At 40.0% G+C, this 25947-nt stretch overlaps 1 protein-coding gene across 1 annotated transcript; it reads left to right on the forward strand.

The window, feature by feature from the left end:
• The first annotated feature begins 8693 nt into the window (after positions 1-8693).
• ap5s1 (adaptor related protein complex 5 subunit sigma 1) lies at positions 8694-19649 on the forward strand. Its single transcript, XM_022216634.2, has 3 exons — positions 8694-8987; positions 13663-13954; positions 16127-19649. The coding sequence occupies exons 1-3, from the start codon at positions 8806-8808 to the stop codon at positions 16253-16255; spliced, it is 603 nt and encodes a 200-aa protein (XP_022072326.2). The 5' UTR covers positions 8694-8805; the 3' UTR covers positions 16256-19649.
• The last annotated feature ends 6298 nt before the right edge of the window (positions 19650-25947 follow it).

Raw genomic sequence — 25947 nt, forward strand, 5'->3', positions numbered from 1 at the left:
CGACTCTACAGAAGCATCTTCTTTCTGTGAATACTGTTGGTCTGCTGGGATTCATCTTCTGTATCTTTAGTGAGTAACGGAGTCTAGTTTTGCAGAATAAAACTGGAAAAAATGTCTTAAACCTGTGCTGTCTGGTAAACAATGTAACTGGTGAGGCATTTGGTGCTAGCTTTGACAATTTGAGGGTTTTTTTTTCGCAAGAGAATGGCAGAAACTGGATTTTCGGGGAGTAAAAAATTAAAATAGATCAACTTATTTTCTTTAAATATTGAAAATCTGCATGTGCACCACCATCTGTGCGGCTCTGCTACATGTGCTGCAGATATGCTCCAGGATGTGACAATTTGCTGGCATCATTTCTGAATTGCCTCAGCCTTATTTCTTGTATATTTTCTGTAAAATTTTCCTAGATAATGTGTGAACCGTTTGCCAGACTCCAATTTTTATTTTTGCAGCAGAAATTAGTTTTTTTTAAATCTCTATTTTCAGAACAAGAAGTACATTTAAGTTACTTTAATAACATTTGAGTTATTACCATTGCTGCCTTTTCAGTGTAAAATCTGAGTGTTGTGTGGCACAAAACCCCCCCAAAAACTGCAAAAATGTCTGTATCGTATGCAGACATTTGAAGGTAGCCCTCAACAGTGCTGTTTTCAGCTTTATTTTAGTCTACATGGTGTTATTCTTTTAAATACATGCTCGCAAACTAAACATTTCCATCTCTATTTCCATTTTGAAACTGCAGTAAACACAGACTTTTAGGGTTTTAAATGTAGCAAATCTGAAGAAACAACCCTGTCATCTTGCAGATGAAAGCTTTCTGTGCAGTTATTCTTCAGAATCGGTGTACAGTTTGAACATGCATGACTGAATAATTCCAATCTTAAAAACTGTGTAGTCTGTAGAAGTTTTACAGTGTTTGAGCAGAGTTGTTGGTGAGCTGGTGTGCTCGAGCTGCACCGTAACAGCAAAGGCGTATCTAAGGGATTTTAAGGCGGGGATTAAGTATTTTCTTTTAAAAAAAATTATAAATTTATAACTTTAATACACAAAAATGAGTTTTAGGGATTAAATCAGTGACTCAAGAGCTACTTTAGTCAACTTACAACCCTTTTATTTTTAATCTTTACTGGGAACAAGAACGTTTAGGTGAACTTGGAGACTAAAATCTGGAAAAACTGTCTGAAACCTGTTCTAACTGGACAAAGAAAGGTGAACAAGATTACTCTGATGAATGTTTTCAGTACAAACTTTGAAAACTTTACAAGATAAATGTATGCCTTTTCATCAAGGAGTAGATTTCTGTGAATTTTAGTGAGATTTTTACTTATTTATAGAGCAAAAAACACTGAATATACTCTTAGATTTTTTTTTTTTGTGATCAATCGGCAACAAAAAAGAAGCATTTAAGCTGCATCTTGTATTATTTCCTGCCAATAAATATAAAAAAATAGTTTACGAATTACTTTTAAAACATCACATATAGCCACTTTTTAGTCTTAAGCTGCCTCCAGGTTTTATTTAAAGCTGTGCAGAAACCTCTAAACCTGCTACCAGACCTTCATCCTGCAGGATTCAGTCAAATCAAAACCCAACTCCCCTCGTCTGAACTCTGTTATTGTTTGGTCACCGGCTCTGCCTGGCGGGTTTCGCTGCTCTTCCCGCACACACAGAGCGGTTCCTGTTTTTTCAAATTCTCCCTCTCTGGCCGGCCCGGCCCAGGGAGGGGCCTCTGGGCTGCAGCACGTGCCCACACACAGGCTCACATTCTTGGGTGTGGAGCCAGCGACGTGTCCTGACAGTTTCTGCTGCAACGGGGAAGAAGAAAAAAGAAAAATCAGAGCCACCATGTGCTGAAAACACGTGACCGACCTGACTGAGGTTATAGGAGAACAACTCCCTCCCTTCCCTCTGGCGCTTTTCCAAAGTTTGAAATCAGGCAGTTCCTCAGAGGCCACGAGTCTGTGGGAAACATCCAGCGGCTCTTTGTTTGCAGTGCAACAGTTTATTGCTGAAATTAGTCTCCGAGACGCAACTGAAGCTGCTTTAATTTAAAGTAGAGGCACAAAAATGTACAAACGTGCAGCTCGCTTCGCTGATCTTTGCACCAGACATCAGCAGTCTGCCTTCTTTGTCCCGGAAAGACGACTAACGGGCCATTTGCTGAGCTTTGAGAGGCCTCGCACCTTCACCCGCTGCATACATAATGCAACACTTGCAGGATTCTTTCAACACAAGCTTCTCCTCCGAGGCAGTCGGTTTTAAGATGTAGATGAGTCTCTGGCAGCTCCCCAAAACAGAAAACTCAACAAAGCAATTAATACTCCTCTTACTGTTTCTTCTTCTCAAAGGTCGGCTTGGTCTGTTCAGAAGCTCTAATATAATTAAATCCAACGGAGACGCTTAAAGACAGAAATATTCTGCTTGTGTTTGAAAAAGGTTCACTTACTTTGATGGTTTCTGAGGCTTTTAAAAGCAGCTACAGGTCAGAAAATGGCCTCCGGACTTTGAGGCTTCAAATAAATGGTTTAAACCAAATGAAACTCTTTGTGTCTTTGAAGAGAACGTTTTAAAAGACCATTCAGTTATTCATTTGGTGTTCAGACCTTTTTCTGACCTGTAGTTGCACCTTAGACTTTTATAGTTTGAGCGTGCACACATTTAAGAAGTAAAAAAGAAATAAATGCTGCGACATTGCAGAAGCTTATCGAAATGATGCCACAGTGAGTGAGTGTCGTTCTCACATCTAAAGGTGATCCACTGAAATCACCCACAGTTTAACTTCCTCACCAGACAAACGTATAGAAAAGTTCTTCTCATGTAAAATACTAGTCTGTGCTGCAGTTTCTGCAAGTTTGTTTTCCGGATGGGCAATGTATGTCGGGACAAAAAGTGCCGGAAATCATCGCTGTTGTTTTAATCATGAAGTCAAATACTACATGATTCAGCTCCAGATACCTGTGACTGAACGCTTCGTGCCTTTGTAGACACTCTTTATCTGGAAGTTTTAATGTGTAAGTGATAAACTGAAGTAGCCTAGCCCTGCTAGACCCATGTTCTGAAGGCACAAGGGTCTAGGGACGCTGGACAGGGAGGGAGGTGGGCTAAAAGGTTGCCTATCAAATCCCTCTGCAGCAATTGGGTAGGTATACAACCAATCAGCGCAACGAATAGGCTCCTAGAGCGCCGGAAATCAGAGGATGCGGTAGTTCGGTGAAGCCTTATTTATACAGTCAATGGGTGAAGCTCAAGTATATTACAGACATGTTAACAGAAAGATTATTCAGAGTCGGTGCTAATGGAGCTCAACGACTGTTGTGGTTTTTGTTGTCGACCCTGGCAGAGAATTAAATTCGTTGCCGTGGGTTGTCTAGCGCGGCTAGGCTAGTTGTTTCCGGTTGTTTCTGTCAGAATGGTCACGCCTCTGTCGTCACTTAGTTACGCCCACCTTCTGACTCTACACTTCATGGTGATTGGTCCGGCCAGTTTTAGGAGAATCCAACCTCGAGGCTTATGGAGGGTAACTAGACCCACCCTGGCAGAGAATTAAATTCGTTGCCGTGGGTTGTCTAGCGCGGCTAGGCTAAAACTGAAGCACAATATTGTTGAAATGTAACTTATTTTTCATCAGAAACTTCAGGTTGTTTATGATGTTTTGTAAAAAGATTATTCCTTAAATGTGAACATTTTCAAAACATATTTTTTTTGCACTAAAACAAAGGAAAGATTTGGCGTTCTCGTCATTGAATGACTGAGTTTGACAGCCTGAGCTAAACACTGTGACGGGCAGCGAGACCTGCAGCAGCTCGGTGTGGTTTCAGAGGAAGGGCGGAGGGTTTGCGGTTTGGCTCTCGATGTTAATGAAACTTCTTATAATGACGATTCCACCACACGCTGAGGGTGTTTTGCAGAGCAGACAGAAAGATGTTTCTGTCGCCTGCTGCTTGTTGTCTTTGGCTTCCTCCGTTTCAAACCCGCGGGCCTCGTCCTCATTGGTCAACGCAGCCAGCGGATTTACCCCCACATCCTGTTGTTGTTCTTATTCAGCTGGTTTTCTTTCATCACGGGGGAAATGTGACTCACAGCTCAGAAACATGCTGCGACTTTTCTTGCAGCTGCACATGTTTTTCATGCAACCATCCATGCCAAAAATCTCAAAGTTCAGTTTGACGCTGGCTTCACTTTCACATTGAATTCTCAGAGGGATCTTGGTTAATTATTACCTGCAGGACTCCCTCTGTTGGTTTATCATTACCGGTGGTGCATTAATACTCCTCTTCCACGCCTCTTCTCTAGAAAAGCGTCCTGTAAGAGGGTTGAACGTTTAGTAATAAATCAAACCAAGACCTGACCTGAGTCTGAAGTTGGCATTGTTTGAACCACAGGCAGTTTCTGGGTGTTTTCTTTTTGTTTCCGTCACGTTTTTACTCACCGTGGGCTCATTTTTCACTGCAATATAAAATCCTGCACCTCTATGGAAACAGCACAAACATGACTAGAAGCAGGGAGGGTTAAAAAGGTTTTCTGTGCAGTTATGATGCCAAAAACTACACAAAAAAACTGGAAAGTGTCCACAGGCGTTACTAATACTGGAATAAACAACAGTGGCTCTACATACTATAGATATTCAACTCCTTACACTTTTATTTAGTTTGCTCTCTTTTCTGAAACACAGTTCTCATGAAAACTGTCTGAATTTTTGTCAAGTGACTGTCGGTCACAGCTGAGTTAGTCATGACTTCCTGCTTGTGGCAAAGAGCAGAGAACACTTGGTTTGTTGCAAAGTCTGATTAGTGCAGAAGCTTTATTTTCGGCAAATTGTTGAAACAGACATTTATAATGAAGTGATTATGATGAAATGTCATGATTTTAAGCAGTTTCCAGCACTGATCGATTGTGTCCTTTTGCAGGTTTTTTAACAGAAAACCCACCTTTCAAACCTGTTAGTTGATTGAAGATTCAGAGTAGTTGCATTTTGGTGAAGTTAACTGATTTGCTTTCTTGCTGAGAGTTAAATGAGAAGATCTAATATTGTTGTCATGTTTAGTTGCTAGTAGCTGAGTGTTGTTATTCTGCAGAAATACCCGGTTGTTGCTTGTCATAATTCATATTAAGCATGAAGAATCTTCTCTAAAAGTGACTAAAATCATCCCCCAAAATCTTCATCTGATTCTTTACAATCTGGCTTTTAAAAGATGTATATTAAATGAGAAGAATCAGCTTCTTTGCCGACAATTTCTTGACTAAAATCGGATTATTTATCATCTCCTGTGTTTGCTTCATTAGATTCATTAGTGAGGACAAGATCTGATGTGTGAGAAAATGACAAGTATGAATATTCATACTTGTTTTTTTTGTTTTGTTTCATTTTTTTTCATTTCCATTTTATGTGCAATGTTTAAAGCTGCTGTCCGGAGTTTCCGTTTGTTTTCAATTTATGTATCATTTTTTAACAAAGCTTAAATGTGTTAGTCTAGTTCGATACTATAATATAAAGTTAGAATAACGCGATATGAAAATTTATTCCTGAGCTCTGCCTTCCTCTCATAGACCCCCATGTTATTCCAAAAAGTGCCGGTCGCTGCCGACCAATCAAGTTCAAGCTTCAGCTTTGTCATGCTGTCAATCAACGGTTACGCGCACAGCAAGCAAGCCCATGCAGAGGTGGGCGAGCTACGCACTACGCAACCGCGCGCACATTTGTTTTGCTTGTGGAGGAGAGAGCATCAGGGATCAGCAACTTCCAGAAAAGTTACCAATCCCACGGCTTGTCAGGCCAAGAGACTGCAGGACGTTTTTTGGCTCGGGGTGCTCGCGTCGCTCCCCGACCACGGCCTCCATAGCCCGCCTGACGGCTTCGTTTAGATGCCTGACCTCTGGAGGAAGATGTTGGGGCGCCTGGGACATACTCTTCGTCAGAGGAGTCATGCAATTCTGAACTCTAGATAGAAATAAATAAACAATGTAACACATATACACGCGTAAATGCCCTAAGTTTGATAAACAACGTCATCGAGAGGGATACACGAGTGTAATCACATATTGAAACTTTACTCGTTCGTCCTAGCAGATTCATGTTATTTTGGTATTAGGACAAGTTAGACTCAATACAGCGTTCTAACGTAATTCCTTTATTATTTACTAAATGTACTAAATGTAGAAGAGGGGAAAACAGCAAAACAGGCGAGACGCTGCAGCACTCCGGGCACTTCTCTCATGTACTGCGCGCGTGCACAAATAAAGGGGCGAAATCAGAGGGAGGGAGGGTGGGACCACCAGTGTTTTGGGAGACGCTGCGATTCAAACTCCGGACAGCAGCTTTAATGTTTGGTACAATATGTCAGTTTCATGTGCAATATTTCCATTTCTGCATTCAATATTTCAATTTATTGTGAATCTGTGACATTAAATTAGCAGTTTAAAGTAAGTAAACTGCCATCATTAGCTCAGAAAGATGAGCGAGATTCATTTTAAACAGTTCTTTATTTCAACTACAGCTCAGATACACTATTTACAGCGTAAAATAGGAATTTTCTCCCCTGAAATATAGTTTTTAGAAGTTTTATTCTGCACCCAAACTGACAGACATCCCTGCGGTCGAGCTGCTAACGTGAATGAAACTCAGTGTTTGCTCTCATAGCTCCTCTCATCCACATGTTCCAGCTGTAGGAGGTGAAACCAGAAGCAGATCCTCCTCAGGCTGGTTACAGAGAGTTTCTTCCTCAGCAGGTCGGTGCAGGACGGCAGGTGAAGAGGTTAACAGGCCGGTGGAGTGAATGTTGTCTGTCTTTTCCCTCCGTCACACTCTGACACACTGAGCAGCTCTCAGGGTAAAGAAGTGTGACCAGCAGCAGCTGTTGGATTAACAGCTGTCTCTGTTTGTCTGCTGAGACGCTGTGATCCCTGAACTCCTTCTGCCTCCAGATCCACTTTAGCACCATTCTACACCCAGTCTACAGCTTTTACTGCTTCTAATATGTTGGAGGTCTTTGATAGGTTTCATTTATGCTTTTAAATAGGTGGAAATCAATTAAAAATCAAACATTTTTACAAAAAGAATACCTTAAAGTAAAGAAAACCAACGTGTTTGATTCTTTTTCCCCATTAAAGTTGTGTTTTTTAGTATATCATGACATTTAAAGACCCTCTCTGGTGAAAATCAAGTATATTTTTTTAACTTTTGAATTTGTCCTTATGTTGTTTTTCATGTACTGGAAGACACATCCTGGGTGAAATATCAGTCAACACCATGGCTGAGTATTTGCAGATGACAGTCTCAAAAACACGCTTCTGACCTTTGTGGTTTCACAAACTTAAAGAAACACCCTGACAGCTTGCAGAGTGGGACTTTCTGTCTCATTCTTCTTCTTCCAAATCAGTTTCTGTGCAGCTGAATTACTCCAATATCATAACTTGTAAAGTGCAGAGTAGTTTTACTGTGTTTAAGCAGCGTCATGGGCGAGCTGGTGTGCTGGAGCTGCAGTGATTAGTCTTAGCAAATCTGTGGACTTACATCTAGGTCATTATAGGGCAGGAAGGAATTGTTCTAATGGGGAAAAAATGCCAGAATATGTACTTTTGATACACAGAAATTAATTTTCAGGGCTTTAATCAATGACCAGAGAGGGTCTTTAAGCAAAAGCGAAGAGGACTCACTCAGTTCAGCTCCTTGTAGCTTTATTTTGTGCATTTAATTGAACATTTTCAGATTTGGGGGCTGAACTGAAGACTATTATTTTGAAGACTTTTCCTATTTTCTGACATCTGGCAGGCTAAACAATGAATCACATAATCAAAGAAATTAGCATCTCTGTTCTATTCTGGCTTCATTTTATTCACACGTGAAAAACCTTGCTTTGACCTCTGATAACTCTTTTTAGAATACGACAGACAACAGATCAGTGGCTCAAACTATCTTTTGCTTTTTGAGACATGTACCCAAGATACACTGGCCAAACTCTGCCGTTCAGTTGGACTGTTGAATTCTTTGGTGTGGATGTAGAGCAGTTGTCTTTTGCAGCTGCTGCACCTGTTTGTCTTCTACAAATGAACGGGTGATCACATAACAACTGCACTGCCCTCCTCCTACTGGCTTTATCTTCATTTCAGGATTGATTTTAAGATTTTACTCTTCTTGTTTTTAGGTTTTGAATGAGTTTGTGCCACTGTATTCAGCACTGAGGTCTACCAACCAGAGGATTTAGGATCTTATGAGATTTAAGCACAAAAACAGAAGAAATAAAGTTTACATTTTCAGTTGAGAATTGCTGTAGAAACTTTAAAGTCTCTGCTGAAGATCCAGTTTTTGGCATGGTTTGATTCAAGTAAAACTTGACACCCTGAATTCTTAACCTATTATTTTATCTATTGCACTTTTATTCTTGTTTTTTATCTTTTCTCTTGAGTTGTCTTGTAGTCGTTGTGTTTTATTGTGTTTTATTGTGTTTTATCACCTGCTATTTCTGTTGCGCAGCACTTCAGTGTGGTTCTTGTTGTTTTAAATGTGGTTTGTAAACAAATTTGACTTTACTAAACATCTTACTGTTATTATTTCCTAAGATTACGCCACACAAAGTTGTAAAATCTATATGTTGTGTTGCCTCCTTCTTCGTTTGTCTGTGATTAATGGAGTCTATCTGAGCTGCAGACTGAGAACGCCATCTGGTGGCTCAAATACCGCGAGATGACGGCGGCCGAGAGCGGTCAGCTGAGCAACGCGGAAGTGTTTGACAACAACATCGCAAAGGAAACGTTATTCTGAGAAATAAGTTTCAATCGAGGGGGATTTGGGAGATTTTTCAGAACATGGTTCGGTGTTTCCTGATCCACACCGTGTGCCCGATCAGTGCTCTCTCTGCCGGGGAGTGTCGGGTCCTCTACTCCCGGGTGTTCGGTCCAGATGAGGCGGTTCTGTCCGAGGAGCTCCAGGAGCTGAACCCGGAGGAGAGGAGGCTGCTGCAGAAGGAGAAGGTGGCTGTAGTGGCGAGGTGAGGACGTATTTTAACATGAAAACACTGAAATAATGTACCGTTGTTTAATCTGAGAGCATACAGAACTGGTTTCTTTCCTAAAGTGGGCTCTAAATAAAGGCAAACATGGTGCTAATGCTTGCTAGCTTGTTTTCAGTCACCTGACCAGCACAGTGTCAATTAGGCAACAGGTGTGGATAATTGCGGTTAAAAAAGGGTTACATTGAAATATTAATGTCAATGTTATTTACAGTATAACTTTTCACAACAATATGTGCAATATTAGTGTCAGACTTATGTGTAATATTTCAATTTAATGTGCAGACTTTTAAAGTGTATTTTATTTTAATTTGCATTGATTATCATGTGTAATATTGCTTTAATATTACTTTTGTCCTACAAGAATCACTGCTAGTATCACTTACTACTTTTCGCACTTACTTGTATTTTCAGCATTGTGTTGTACTTACATCTTATTGTTTTTATTTTTTTTACTCACTGCATGTCTTATCGAATTAGTTTTTTTTTCTATCTGGCACAAGAATTTCCTTCCATCTTATCTTATTTTATCATATCTTATTGTATCCTAGCTTACCTTATCTTATCCCTAATTTCATAATTCCAGGCTCTGAGAGTGATTTTGTGTGTTAATTTGAACAGACCTTTAGGTTTTACTGCCTGTGTTTCTTCAAATTAACACCAGGACTTGTTGTGCCAGGAGGATGTTGTTCTTTCCATTTGATGCTGATTCAATGTAGGCTGCTGTGCAAAAGTTTTAGGCCGTTTAAATGCTTTGATTTTTATCAATCAAGATCGGCCACAAATTGATTCTGCAATTTTAGACTTGGATGACTTTATTAACCGCTGGAGGGAAATGAAATTGTTTCCAGCAGCATGGATATTCAATAAAGGGTTAAACAATAAGACAACACAGAATATTAGGGTATAAAATGAAGGTAAAATAAAGTGAAATAAGATAAAAAATAGATATAATATAGAAAAAATCTACAGAATATGAGCCCAAACATTCAGCTGCAGTCGTAACAAGAAAAGTACTCAGAGATCGCAGTCCTCTGCCAAGGCTGTTCATTCCCCATATGACATTGTCAGAATTGCAGCATTAGTTTATTAGTTATTGATGATCAGAAATCACAGCAACCTAGAATGTGTCCATTTAATATAGATGTGCCCACACTACCTAAACAAAATGACCTTGCGCTGAACACAGGCGTGTGTGATGCATGTTTACGTGATGTACGGATACCGAATCGCATGACCTAAATATGTAGCGGGCATTGATTGGACTCAGAAACACCCCCACAATCTAATCAATTGTTCGTTGGATCATTTTCGATGGATAAGTCCACAGCGGTGGATTTGTAGTAGGATCACAATCATGTGATCATCAGCAGGCAGCTGATGTAGTGTTCACTTGTTGTCATGGTTACAGTGCTGCCGTGCTGCTATCTGGCAATGATACAGAAATCTTTAACAAATCAGTGGATCCAGACTATAAGCTGCATCACTGCCTAAATCTAATCACTTGGTCCTTGTGTCATTTCTGACCTCCCCTGAAAATTTCATCTGAATCTGTTTTTGAGTAATGTTGGTAATGGACAGACAGACGGACAAAGATAGCTGATCATCATATGACTCTGTGCATTCCTTGGTGGAGTAATAAGCGCAATAGGAAATCAATTTAAAAAAAATTGTAGAAAATATTAAAACAGGGCAAAGCAGGACAACACACTATAGGGCAAATTTTTAAGATAAAATAAATAGAAATTCAAAAATATGAACCATTAAGAACGACCAAAAGCCAATAAAAATGTACAGCTTGTGATATTTTTGCTTAAAAAATGTATAAGGGCAATGTCATCTGACTTTAACTCTCAAAGCGCACAAGTTAAAGATGATGATGAAGATTTCAGCTATATATATATATATATATATATATATATATATATATTCATCGAATTCAAGGCGAATATCAAAGTCAGAGAGCTACACAATAAACATAAAATAAGTTGCTTTAGTTGCTTAGTGCTGTAAATATTCATCATGTCAGTGTTTTACCGTGTAACAGACAGGCAAACCAGCGCCGATCCTCACATAACTCCGCCACGTTCTTTGGTGGTGTAAAAGCATCATCTGCATCCGCAAGAAGAACACGATCCCAAAAAAAGATGCTTTGGAATCCACAGAACCCTGATTTTAACATTAAGGAGTCAGTCTGAGATTATATAAAGCATCAAGAACACATTAAAACAGCTTAAATTCAGATATTCAAACTAAACTACCTGCTGAAAAACTGTCAGAAACAGAATCTGGAGCTGTTTTAAAGGCAAATGCTGCTTTGATTTTGTGTTTATTCCATTTGTATGAAGTCAATTAATAAATAAAAACTCAAAAACTTTTGTGGACAGCAGTAAATGTTTGTAATAAATAACTTGCAACAACTGCCAATTTACTAGCTGTCATCTCCAGAAACCTTGATTGTTGTAATCCAAGAACACCACCACCCTCGTCCTGTTTTTGTTGTTGTTGTTTTTTTGTGTGTGGCTGTCCTCGCGTCCATTCTTCGTTCTGCATCCTTTATTTTTTGATGGCACACGTTGTAAAAACACACCCAAAACTCAGAGACCAGTGGAGGCTGTCAATCTTCTCCCCGTTTCGTCTCGTGTGTTTTCCGTTAACTGAAAAGTGTTTGTGTTGCTTTTCTCCTCTTCCCAAATGACAGCCTGTAGCTGCTCATTACCGCTGTCAAAAGGAAAACGTGGTGCAAAAGATTTGCGTTGCTGCTCTCCCGCAACATGTCAAGTCATGACAGTTAAATTCGACAATGTTGAGGGAAGTAGATGTTTTCTCAGCATCGTCGAACACGAAAGAAGAGACGAGGGTTTTCTGTGAACGGCTGCTTGTGTTGTGGTTATCGGTAAAAATGGTAAAATGCCAAAAACACAACAAGGAAGACCCTCTTCATCTCTTTACGGAGGATGTTTTTATAATGTAGGTGTGCGATTCTCAAAATCACAGTTGTGGCACATTTCAGTTTGAAATTTGGATATTTTTGTTGATATTTTTCAAGCAAGAATGAAAAGGATAAGCTTTACTTGGAGCCCTGATTTGAATACAGTCAATAAAAATGTGTTGATTTATACAGAAAATAAGCCTCACCAGTGGTTAGCTTAAAGGAAAACTCAAGATTTACCTTTTTAGTTTGAGTTTTGATTGATTTGATGGATTTTATTATTCACTGCTCTTCTTAGAGCTTAATTTTATTAATTTCACTGTTTATTCACTTACTTACATATTTTAGTCTATTAAATGTACTGTTTTTTTTCCTGTATTTCTATTTTCCAAATTTTATGATTTTTTTCAACTTTTGCCCTTCACCTGTCTATTTATTTTTTAATAATATAGTTTTATTTATTTTATTTAGTTTAATTTGATTTAATTTATTTTGTTTTTGGCCTCCGTCCGTCCGTGCGTCCGACATGAAGGGGACAGCTTTTCTCGGAAACTATTACAGCTAGGATTACGAAATTTAGTGTGTAGCTTCACACGATGGACACCTTGATCGAGTTCGAAAATGAGACCTGTGCGATAATATTTAACACAGTTATGGCCCTTTATCACTATTTTGGATATAGACTCATAGACATCACATGTGGCGGGGGATATTGGTGACCATGTCGTGCACTGTTTACCAAACGCTACTGCTTCGCCATACTTTCACCTACAGACATTTTAGTCTTAAAAAAAAGCCCCAACTCTCTTCTTTTCAGGCATGTACATATTTTTTTTTTACTTAAATCGCCATCCTGGCCAAACGGTTCATACGAGAAGGACAATCCTTTCACAGACTATAGTAAAGACTCTCTACATTCATATGAGTCCCACATTGTTCACGTGGCACATTGTTACGTCACGCGCCAGCCCTTAATTGACGTGGGAACCTGAATCGCCCTCCATAATTAAGGCTCAATGCAAATTTATGCCTTGTGCTGCTTCACACACAGCGATTTTAAAACTGCCGTTTCTCGGTCATTTTTCACTCTACAGCAACATTAAACATACCGACCTCTTCCATGACTCATCCTGCCACTCACCATCCGGTTACTTTTGAGCTAGCATTCACGGTTAGCCTGTAATTAGCGACAGAACGCGACTGCAGCTGACAAGCTGTAAACTGCTGCAGGGGCGGCACTAGGTTTTCAGGACCGGGGGGGCTTAGCCCCCAGGAGATGCACACAATGTGAGTGAACATTTAATTTTACAGCTAACAATTTAGTCTGTAGCTTCACACCATGGACACCTTGATCAAGTTCGAAAATGAGACCTGTGCGATAATATTTAACAGAGTTATGGCCCTTGATCACTATCTTGGATATAGACTCATAGACCTCACATGTGGCGGGGGATATTGGTGACTATGTCGTCTTGTTATTTAATCATTTTTTACATTGTAGATTAATATAATAATATAAAAGAATACACATGGAATTATGTTGTAAACAAAAAATGTTAAACTTCAGTATCAGTGTACGATGTACAAAATAACAGAAATAAATATAAACCATTGAATGAGGAGGTGTGTCCAAACTTTTGGCTGGTAGTGGAGTTTGATTAGTTGATGGACAGAAACAGGCCTGTAGAGTCGACAGCTGTTAACGTCCCTCTGATCCTCCAGGCAGGTCCACAGCGCCGTCACGTTGTCCCGGGAGGCTTCGGGTCGTCAGCTGGTGGAGATGGTTCCCGGTGAGGAGGTTCTGGCCCTGCAGGACGCCGACAGCGGGGTGGCGAGGCTGAGGGCCGGAGACCCCTTCAACGAGGAGATGAGCGTCCTGTGGCTCGGCGTCCAGAGTCTGGGCTTCACGCTGGTCTGTGAGCCTCACGAGAACCTGCTGCTGGCCGAGGGAACCCTGAGGAACCTGACCCGACACTGCCTGGAGCATCTGCACATGCTGGGGCCGGGCAGCGAGGTGAGAACCATCACGGTTAGAGAAAACAGAGGGACAGTGTACGCTGTTCATTCAGGAGGCTTTTAAAGGAGCAGAATCAGAAAAGTTTCATCGCCAAGTAGGTTCTCACGTAGACGGAGTTTGACTGGCAGCCACAGATTACCCTGAAACAGACACTGGAAAGCAATGAGTAATAAATCATTAAGATCTGGACTTTAGTGGGAAATAAAAGCGATAGAACAGTGGAAGATTAAGAAAATAGAGACAGACTGATCAACCTAAATTGTACTCATTTAGTCACTCCTGTTTCTGTTAAAGAAATCTTCTCTGCTATCATATAATGTTCAAAATCATGTTTATCGACTAGTAGTTGACCTTTCATGATCACCAATAATTGATATTGGCCATAAAAAAAGAACCTATTGTTTGATCTCACAGTAAACAGAAATGTATGGATTAAAAAAGAGTTGCCAGTTAGGAGACAAAGTGTGAGAAGACACATTAGCAGCAAGTATAATCAAGGAATAAGCGGTTATAAAAAAGTTGTAGAAATACTTCCTTTGTGCAGGAATGTGCAAATTAGTCGATCAAATGTGAGAGGTCACACAGTACAGATCACATAAGACTTTTTCTGTTTCCACAATGTATTTTCATGAGTATTTTTGAAATATCTCATTAAAAACAGCACAGTTATCAAAAACTTCTCATACAAAGGTTTTTCCAAAAAGAGTGCTTTATGAGAGACGGGAACGCATTTTCTGGATAAGTTCTGACATAATGAACATTTAACCCACATGACAGATCAGATATCTGTGCTTGTTTTGTTGTCTTTACCTCCTGACAGCATGAAACCTGTTAAATACCAGCTGACATCAAGGAAATTACCAACTGTCCTGATTGAAAACAATTCCTGCAGACTTCCCTTCATTTTTCGAACACAGATGACCAAACTTTTGTCTGTGTCTTTGTCTTGGTGGCATGTATTTTTTTTTACTCTGTTTATTACAGAAAAGTGCAATGTAGCCCATACAGCCAGCTGCTGACAACACTACACACTTTGTTCATCGCTCCAAAGCAGTTTTTGTAGAAAGAAGTCCAATTTGCATTTTAATTTTTAGAAAGTTTATTGCAACATTTCAAAAGTTTGCTTCCAATTCGGCTGACATTTACATGGAAACGGCTGCTTTTATGTTCTAAATGAAGAGAAGGTTTTTCAGTTTTTCTCGGCCGTTTTGCGCATTAAAAACTTGTTTTGGTGACAAGTCGTACCTGCTTTACGACTTTAAGCAGCGTGGCAGCAGAGAATCAGCTGAGAAATGTAGTTGTTATTGATGCCAAGGAAAGTTTTCACTGCACTTTCAAACTCTAATTGTATTTATTAACGACTAGTTCATAATATAAGTCGTCTCTGGGCGTTTCACAGAGGAAAATAAAATACCTAAATTACATCATATTATAGAGAGAAACCCAGCCTTGGTTTTGAGTTGTCACTGGAGTGTAAAAAGGAGTCAAAATAAGGAGAGTAGCTTGAAAAAAAATCGTCAAAACACAGCAAAAAAAAAAAGAGAAAATAGTCCTTGTAATCTTTGCTGTGGTGCTTCAGAAAAGATCTAAGGTTAGCGAGACCTTCAGGAACCATAAAAACACTTTTGCTTGTGGCTATTTTATGGGTGTCTGCAAACAGTTTTTCAGCAGCTTAACTGTTTTGGCTGCAGAATAACGTCGGCCTCTCCACCGTTTGTACTCGAATGCAACAAGTCGGAGGTCTGGCTGCGTTTCCTTCGCCGTCGGCCAGCTCGTGAGTCTGGGATTAAACGAGGGAAACATTTATAATTGCAGGGTTTAAGCTCCATCGCTGCTGTTTGGGAGACAATTAGTACTTTGGTCTTAAAGGATAAATCTCAACAAATCCCAGGAAAAGGTCAAAACCAACAATTAGCTGATCCCGCTAACGAGTAGCGCCAAACATCCAAAGCCTCGCGCACCTTTTTCCTCCGTGTTAAACGCCTCCTACGTCCAAATGCGTTAATTACCCAAATCTCAGCTGATAGAAGATCTGGTTACCCTCCACTGTTTGTTTGTGGACAAAACAAGTTACGGCACGTTTGTTTTGCTGCGATACGGAGCAAGATAAGAGCTGGAAAGTGCAGGAAGTGAGATTAAAACACCACTGACGGTCTGTTTTCCCTGCAGGTCCTCCTGAAGAGCAGCCGGATCGACGTCCTGCTCAGCCGCCTGCTTCCTCACGGCCAGCTCCTCTTCCTCAACCACCGCTTCGCCCAGAGTCTGGAGAAGGAGGTAGCGGCTTACATGGCCAAATGAACCCGCTTGTCATTTTCGTTGGGGTGGACTCTACCCGCCTGCGGTCTCGCTTCCAGTTTCAGCTCAATTACCAGCTAGCCCTAAGTGCCGGCTTTCAAACCAGAACAAACGCCGGCCGCTGTTTACCTCCGGTGACGTTTTTCTGCGGCGGACTACCGGGCTGCTGCTGCATAGGGAGGTAAATATCTCCCTCAGCCACTCGCAGCAGCTCACTGTTAGCTGTTTACTGTGTGGGAGGCTTCACTTCAAATCCTGTTTGTCAAATTGAAGAGTGGGAAGGAAAATGTGTCGGATTAAAGAGTGCAGCTGAGGAGGCCAGTTAAGACCCACTTGTCAGCATCAAAGTCGGCTCTTTATCTGATTCACCGTGCTGCAAATGTCACCGTGTGACCTCGGGGAACCGGACTTGACCTGCTGTTTTTGTGTTTTTTAAGAATTCTGGGAGTATAAATGAATCTCAAAGTGCCTTATTGTGACTTCTAAAGGACCTTCTGAAGAGGAGGAGGGAAGCAGAATGGGATTTCTTCTTTTTTTTTTGCGGTGTAAAGTATGAATCATCTCATCGTAGTAAACAGCAAAAAGAGAACAATCAAAGTCAGACCTGTTTAACAACCAAATCTAAGCTTAGAATTGTGATATTTGATCAAAAATGACTTTATTCTGCATATCTGCTTTAAAAATTGTCCCAAAGGAAACCAGATTAAGTTAAAAACGGAACGGAACAAAACAGAATAATCAAAGATCAGATCTGTTTACCAAACAAATCTAAGCTCAAAATTGGTATATTTAACCAAAAATTACTTTATTCTACATATCTACTTTAAAAAATTGCCATAAGTGAACCAGATTAAGTAGAAAACTAAACATTTTACAGCTGAGAATCTCAGTGACTCGGCTGCAACCAGACAAAAACTGAGATCCGTTTCGGCTGAACTGCAGGCTGTGTAGGTTGATTTAAGTTTGGAAGCAAATTAGACAGACTGGAGAGCAAAATCAGACAAGCAGCATGGCTTTAAAATGTAATACAGAGCAGGAAGATGTAGGAAGATGCATTCATCTTTGTGGAGTTTATACATAGAGTTGTGTGGAAAATGCAGAGTTTTTAAAGAAGCTGGAAAAATGTGAATATTCAAATATCTGCAGTCTGTGGAGACGCTGTTGTATTTTCCAGTGTTGGTAACAGCTGTGAGCACTTGGGAAACATATATTCTGACTTCTAAAAGACCTTTCTGAAGAGGAGGAGGGAAGCAGAATGGGATTTTGTTTTCTTTTTCTTCACAGTACAAAGTATGAATCGTCTCATAGCAGCGAACAGCAGAAACGGAACAACCAGAGTCAGACCCGTTTAACAACCAAAGCTAAGCTCAAAGTTGTCATATTTAGTCAAAATGACTTTATTCTGTATACCTGCTCTAAAAATGTGCCAAAAGTAAATCAGATTAAGTTAAAAACGAAGCATTTTACGACTGAGAAGCTCAGTGGCTCCATTACAGCCAGACAGACATTGAGAGATGTTTCAGCTGAACTGCAGAATGATTTAAGAATGGAAACTAATTAGACGGATTGGAGAGCAAAATAGGATAAACTTGATCAATAAAAATAGATGTAGCATGGCTAGCAAGTTGTAGGAAGATGCCTCCAGCATGGTGAAACATCTTTCTGGAGTTCATTATGAAAAATTCAGAGTTTGTAGAGACTAAAGAAGTGTAGATATTTAAATGTCTGTAGCATGTGGAGCCACTGTTGTATTTTCCAGTGTTGGTAACAGCTGTGGGCACTTGGAAAATACATTATGACTTCTAAAAGACCTTGCATTTTCCTTTTTCAGTACGAAGTATGAATCATGTCGTAGCAGCAAACAGAAACGGAGCGATCAAAGATCAAAGTCAGACCTGTTTAATGTCACTAAAATGTCGCGGTTCCTGAGACGTCGAGGACAATGGGAAAGGCCGAAAATGACGAGACCTATTCTAAAGCCGTGCGGGATGAACGCAGAATGCAGAGCGAATCAGGAAACGACGACAAGAACGAGCACAACAGAAACATCCTGACACAACAGATAAAATATGTATACCTGTTATCTTGTGAACATCTGTTGTGCTTCAGACTCCCGCTCCTCCTCCTGGCCTCATAAAAGCTCCTTAAGCTTCAGTTTTTGCGCTGGCAAATGAATCTCCAAACCCGGAGCGGTGATTTTCTTTCTTCTTTTTTTTTAACTTAAAGTGGGAGGGCCGGTTCTGTCTGGATGCCAGCATCAGCCGCTTTGATCTTCTCCTTTTTCTGTATTGAAAATAAAACTAATTCCTCCTGTTACCCAGGGCGTATTCTTTGAAACTCGCGTGCACTTCAATCAAGGCTGCAGCACGTTTTTTTTTCCAACAAAAAAAAAGAGAAAAGTGAGGACTGAACTTTAAATATGAGACACAGGAGGAGGATTTTGAAGCTGTGCACGTCTTGTAATTAAAAAAACACAAATTCAGCGTCAGCTAAAAACACCTGTGAACTGATTTCTTTGACGAGCACGAACCTCCACTGTTTGACCAGCAGAGGGCGCTGTTGTTACTGCCAGTTTGAATGTGCAGTCAAAGGTATTGAGGGTGACAAACTTTTGAATGATGGCTGTGCTTTAGATGTGACTTGCTAAAATTTAAAAAAATGGTTTGCAATCTGTGTTGATAAAAGGCTTCATCAATTTTCCTTTTTGTATTTAAAAGAAAAATGGAGAAAAGAAATTAAAATAAAGTATAATTCTTCTCACAAGTTACACCCACGTCTTCAAAACAACAACGTATCTGCAGAAACTAAACTGCAATGTGATAAAAAATCTCATAAATTTAACTATCTGAATTCAAAAATCTGCCAGTGTGGTTGAAAAACGTGCAGATTTTTCTTAAAAATCACCAAATTTCAACTTGTCAAGCAAGATTTTAGAGCTTTAATGTCATGTGATGTGTAGTTTTAACGGGAAAACAACCAAAGCTAACCGTAATATTGGGATATTTAATCAAAATTACTTTATTTTACATGTGTGCTTTCAAAATTTGTGACAGAAATGCTTTTTTTTTGTGACTGAGAAGCTCTGTGACTGACTCGTGACAAAACTGAGGGACTTCTCGGCTGAACTGCAGGCTGTGTAGGTTTGATTAATGACGTAAAACCAATTAGACACATTGTAGAACAAAATAAACTCACTTGATCAGTAAAATAAATGCAGCATGGCACGGAACAAGTTGTTGGAAGATACATTCAGCACGGTGAAACAGCATGTGGAAAATGCAGCTTATATAGGTTGAATAATACGTAAATATTCAACTATCTATAGCATGTGGAGCCATGTTTTTGTTTTCCAGTGTTGTCAGCCTTTGGAATAAAGTTTTTAAGTCGAGATTTTCAATTTTTAGTACTTCTTTGTGTTTGATTTATGGCATTACGGCTTAGTTTTACTACTCAGAGGACATTTTTGAGTTCTCTCTGCTTCTAGCCATAACTTTTGTGTTTCCATAGAGGTGCAGGACTTTACGTTGCAGTGAAAAATGAGCCCACAGTGAGGAAAAATGTGACAGAAAGGCAGATAATATACATCCACCATTAGAAAAATGAACAGTAAGCCGCGTTTAACACAGGATGGATGTGCAGGTGAAATAAACGAGGTCCAGTTTTCTTCTGTTTCCAATCGCGGCCTTTCGTGGAGCATCATTTTTTCCCGTTCTGATGGTATAAATATCGCCAAAGCAAACATCACTGGAAGGTAATTCGGGTTTCGGAGACTTTCCGATAATGGCTTTTCTGCCAGCAGCAGCGGCAAACTTTAAAACTCCATCTGAGTCCGGGGCAGCATTTTTCAAAAGAGGGGCTGCTACAAATGGAGGGTATCAAGCTGAAAGTGAGAGGAATGTGTTCACTGTGTCCACTGGAAGCAGAAAAATGCGGTTTTTGCGTAGAATTGGGCCTCGGCTTCAACCTGAGCCAACAGCTCTGGGCTGAACTGGAGGCTGACTGGGATCCAAACCTCATCAGCAGCATCAGTGGCAGACTGCATGAATAAATCAAAGCCAGTGCACCTTTTCAGCCATCATCTGCATCCCAGCTTCCACCTAGACTTTACATTAGGCTTCATTTCCCTATAAACATACATTACATTTTTTCTACAGAGAATGCTCTTTTTCTTCAGTTTTCTTACTGACAGCTGTTTTCATCTCCTCTCTATCTACAACCCTGAAGTTTCATTGAACAGTTTATGTCTCCCACCACTTGGGGGAAAAAAAAACAAAACAAGTTTTGCTTCTTATTTGGATGTTTGACCTTCGCCGTGCAGAAAGGCGTCTGACACTAGAAGGCCGCGTCGTATTTTTTATGCTTTGAAAGAGGGAAAAGCTTTCTCTGCAGACGTTCGAGACGATTTTGTGACATTTCGACAAGACTAGAAGCCAATTAGAGGCCCAATTATAAGCGAGTGTGATATGGAAACTTGCAACTTCAAGCACGCATACGTTGGCAGTTTTCACTAAAGTAGAAAACATCTTGTGACCTGTAGGGGCATTTTTAAAACAAATGTATGAATATTTATGGATTTTTTTTTTCTTCCAAAGAGGAAGGAGGAGACGGTTTTTTAGGAATATTAATAAAAAAAGCATGTCAGGCGCAAGCTTTTTTTCAAAATGAAGTATTTTAAGGTGACTTCAAGCACGTCTGCAGGAGGATCTTTAAGCATGGAAGCTAACAAAACGGATCAGAAAGCCAAATACAACATACTCTACCCTCAGTAAAGTAGATTAAAAAAAATGTAAAATAAGTGCTCATAAATGAAATACAGAGGAACAAGTTGTAGGATGACACATTCAGCAGGGGGAAATATCTTATAAATTATGCAAAAATCAAATAAGTTCAACCCTCAAAACCCGCCAATCTGTCAACAGAAAGACAAGTTTTAGTGTTTTGTTTGGCAATTTATAAGCTCCAGAAAGAGTTTTCAACTGTCCTACAGCCATGTGACGTATTGTTCTGATGGAAAAACAAGCAAATCTGAGCTTAAAATTGTGATATTTAATCGAAAAGAATTTATTTGACATAAGTATGGAAGCAAGTAGACAGATTGGAAAATGGAAAACAGAGGAAGAGGTTGTAGGAAGATGCATTCCGCATGGTGAAATATCTTAGAAATTATGCAAAAACTCCCAAATCCGCCTGCAGGTTTGAAATGCATGCTATTTTTTTTAAAGAATTGCCAAAATTAGACGATTTATCAAAGCCCGAAAGAGTTTTCAGCTGTCCAACAGTCAATCGGCGTGTTATTCTGATGGAAAAACAACCAAATCTAAGCTTAAAATTGTGATATTTAACCAAAAATAGTTTATTCTACATGCATGTTATAAAAATTGAGGGACGTCTCGGCTGAACTGCAGGCTGTGTAGAAACTGCTGGCTTAAGGATGGAAACAGATTGGAGACTGAAATAAAACTTGCTTCATCAATAAAATAAATGCAGCCCGGCTCAAAAAATGGAATACAGAGCGGCAAGTTGTAGGAAGATACATTCAGCATGGTGAAACATCCGTCTGGAGTCTCGTGGAAGAGTTGTAATGGTTGAATAAATGGAAATATTAAAATATCTACGTACGTAGACAGTTTTTGGTAAAGTTTGAAAACATTTTGTGTCCTAAAAATACATTTTTAAATAAAAAATATGTGAATATCTGTAGAAGGGGGAGTTTTTTTTTAGCAAGAATAATAAAAATCATGTCAGATCAAAGTTATTTTTCAAGCTACAGTATTTTAATGTCTATAGGAGAATCTTTTTTCTGCAAATCTTTGACTAGAGCAATCATTTGTGCAGTTTTTTCCTTGTGTAAATACTTTAAATAGTTATTAAATCTGTAGAAATTGTGGGTAAATATTGAATGTTAGCTTGTCGTACACAAGCGTGACATAAAAACTCGAAACTTCAAGCACGCCTACATTGACAATTTTCAGTAAATACATTTTTCAAATGAAAAATCTGAATATTTCTAGATGTTTTTTGATTAGAAAGTAGAAGTAAATGCAATTTCAAGATGTTTTTTTTAACAAGAATGACAAAAATCATGTCAGATGCAAATTGTTTTTCATAGTGACGTATTTTAATGTGTCTGCAGGGGATATTTGATAATCTGAAGTTTTTTTCTATGTGTAAATGCTTCAAATAGTTACTAAAACTGGGGACATTATGTGTGAATATCAAATCTTAGCTCATCTTACACTACGGTGACATAAAAACAACAACCTGTGTAGTTTTGTCTTTGTGTAAACCCTTCAAATTGTGTGTGAACATCAAATCTTTGCTCCAAATTCTCAGTTATTTGGCTTCATTGACATCTGTGTAAACTTTTGCACAACAAAGTAGTTGGGGGGGTAGGCGACGTCCTCCAGTTGAACACTAGAGGGCAGTGTGCAGCCATGTGGCATGAGGAAGCTGCTCTCTGCTAATCAGAGACAAACAGTGACACCAGAGTGAAAATCTAGCAGCTACACAGTCTCTGCTGATGCTGCTGATGCTGCAGCAGCTTTGAAACTATTTAAAATGAGATGGTAAACATCAAACAAACAGCGCTCTAATTGTTTTTGCATGTGCACGCGTGAAAAACCAGTTTGTAATTACATCTAATTAGCGATGCGCAGAAATCGGAAGTTGATCTTTGCCTGCAAGCAGCCGTTTGATGAAATGCATGAGTTGGAGTCAAGTGGAGATTAGAAGTTACAGTATCTGCAGCAGATTTCTGTGCGAGTCCGTTGAATGTTGTGATTCTGCTCGGTTTTGCAGGCAGGTTTATTAGTGAGGCCACATCACGGTGTGCAAATAAACAAGTGAAATATGGAGAGAAAGGGAGAAGAGGGAAGTCAGGCGGGTGACAAATTTGCTCAGAATAATTGCACAAAGAAATCACAGGGCTGGAAATGCGCAGCGAAAAGAGCACACTTACTTTGAAAACGAGGCCACGGCGGGGTTAAAGTTAAAAGATTAAATGGATTAAGGTTATGAAGAGGTTTCCAGCTAAGTGCTACCGCAAGCCCAAGAATCTGCAAGTTTTTCACTTCCAGCCAAACACTGCAGGTGATTATTCCCTGATTAGCTCAAGCTTGTTGGCGAAAATCAGCGGCTTTAATGTGTAGTTGAAATGAAAACTCCCGAACACTCTCGGGCTTCAATAGCACTTACACAGGGAATAAATTGAAGGTCATTAACTGGAGTACATAAAATTCTCATAGCAAAAAACAATCTTGTGCTATTCACCAAGTTTGCAAATTGTTTTTTTTTTTTTTTTAGCAGCACAGCGCTGGAAATAGAAAACAAAAATCAACCAGATGGTGAGTGGGGTGAGTTTCTCGAGGGGACCAAAAGGTCAAACTGCATGAAGCTGCAGAGCCTCTAGATCAAAGGAACAGATCTGAGTTTGTACAGAAGCTGGAGTGAAGTGATGACTCACTGAGAGGAGAAGGAAGGCTTTGACTGGACACGATTCTGCAAGAACGTGAGCGAGATGTCGACTGATTAGGGCCGATACCGACGCTGATTATTGGTGAGCAAGAAAGGCCGATAACTAACCGATAGATGTAATGTGATAACAGAGAACCTGTCATTCATAACTAGGCTTCTTCATTAATCAGGGTGACTATTAGTGATAGACTGGTCTTTGGTCTGGCTGATTATAATAGTCGATATTTAGCATTTTCGCGATTATCTACATTTTTAATAGCTGATTATTGATGAATCCAAACTTCAGGTCTGATGTATCGTCCTCTCTTTGTCTGTCATCACTCTGTGGTGTCGGAAAATTTAACAAGAAACATAACAAACCAAGAAATTAGCAAGAAATTTGCTTCTCACAGTTTCTAAGGCTATGCTAATGGCTACTGGCTGAGTTAGAAGGCAGCCACAGATTAACCTGAAACAGAAACTGGAAAGCAACAGATGACAAATATCAGCCATGATAAACAGCTAGCCCGATAACTGGTGTACCCCTAGGTGTTGTGAATAACACTAAACAGCTACATTTAGATTCAAAAACTTTTGCCAGTCAATCGACAAGTAGACTTAGCTGCTAGCTGTTAGCATAGCATTAGACACCGTGAAAGGAGCTAATTTCCTGGTTTGTTGTGTTTCTTGTTCAATTTTTGCAGCTTGAGAAACATTTCTGAAACTACATGAGGCTGCATCAGACCTGAAGTATTTATCAATTGGTCGATAAAAATACAGTCGGGAAAATGCAAAATCTCGATGTCAGTAATCAGTGCATCCTTAGGTTTTGTGATTAACAGTAAACAGCAGCATATAGATTTTAAAAAATTTTGCCAGTCAGTAGACAAGTAGACTTAGCCGCTAGCCGTTAGCATAGCATTAGCTGCTGTGAGAGCAGCTAATTTCCAGCTTTGTGGTGCTTCGTGTTCTGTTTTTGCAACTTTAGGTTAGTCCGTGGCTGCCTTCTAACTTAGTTGCTAGCTGTTGGCATAGCATTAGCTGCTGTGAGAGCAGCTAATTTCCAGCTTTGTGGCGTTTTGTGTTCGGTTTTCGCAGCTTCAGGTTAGTCTGTGGCTGCCTTCTAACTTAGTCGTTAGCTGTTAGCATAGCATTAGCCACTGTGAGAGAAGCTAACTTCCTGGTTTGTGTTTCTTGTTCAGTCTTTGCTTGAGAGACAGTTCTGAGACCACAAATTGACGACAGACAGAGGAGGCTACATTAGACCTTTATCAAAAGTCGGTCAATAAAAGCGATAATAGGAAAAAATGCCAGATATCGACCTCGATTATCAGCCTATACCTACCGTGAACCACCTTATCTCCACTACATCTTCCTGCTTCTTGTATCTGCCCTCATATTCCCTCATCATCTGACCAGACTGAAGCTGACATTGTCACAGCTCGTCTCCATCTCCGTCTTCTTCTGCTCCTGCCTGGTTTTAGTTTCCCACCGCCGGCCTCGAAGCCCCGACAAAAGATTTCCTCATCGAATTCTAGCCGACCGGCCGTTGAGTATGCCGCCTCCTGAGCTTAAGGATTTTCCTCTTAATATTTTCTCTTTCTCCTGCCTCATTAGATGTCTCCCCGACTATTGTATGGCTCATGGCGAGAGCACAGTGGAGGAAAATGGGCTCGGCTCCAGCCAAAGATACAATATGAATTTCAATGCGAGTTGACGACTTATTCACTTTAGCCGCTGTCGGGGCGTGCAGCGTGAAATACCTGAACGCCACGGCTCCCCATTCGTATACATTAGGCATCATTTCTATTCCCTTTCATGCCTACATCTCGAGAATTTCTAATATTCCTCTTCTCCTGGAGCTTTCCATCGGAGGTTGCTCGCCGGTAACAGCCGCTCATATTGGGTGTCACAACAGATCTGCAGATTTCCTGCCCGCGTGGGAGGTTGATTACATGTTTTGAGGTTGACAGCCGAAGCTGGAATTAGCGGCTCGGATGTAGTAATCGTGATTTTCCTGCAAATTGCACCTGGAATTTCTCTTAAAACACACCCCCTTCTTCCCTGCACCACACATGCTGGGAGGGAATTAGATTTTCAGTCCATCAGGCGTCAGAAGAGAGATGTTCTCTCTTTAGCATCTCAAATCGCGTTAGATTTCCAATTTCAAGCCATTTATTTCATGCTTTTCTCCCCTCCCTCCCTCCTCGAGAAACGTCTCTTTTCACATTTCAAACGATCTG

The sequence above is a fragment of the Acanthochromis polyacanthus genome, chromosome 1, assembly GCF_021347895.1.
Source record: "Acanthochromis polyacanthus isolate Apoly-LR-REF ecotype Palm Island chromosome 1, KAUST_Apoly_ChrSc, whole genome shotgun sequence".
NCBI classification, from domain to species: Eukaryota; Metazoa; Chordata; class Actinopteri; family Pomacentridae; genus Acanthochromis; species Acanthochromis polyacanthus.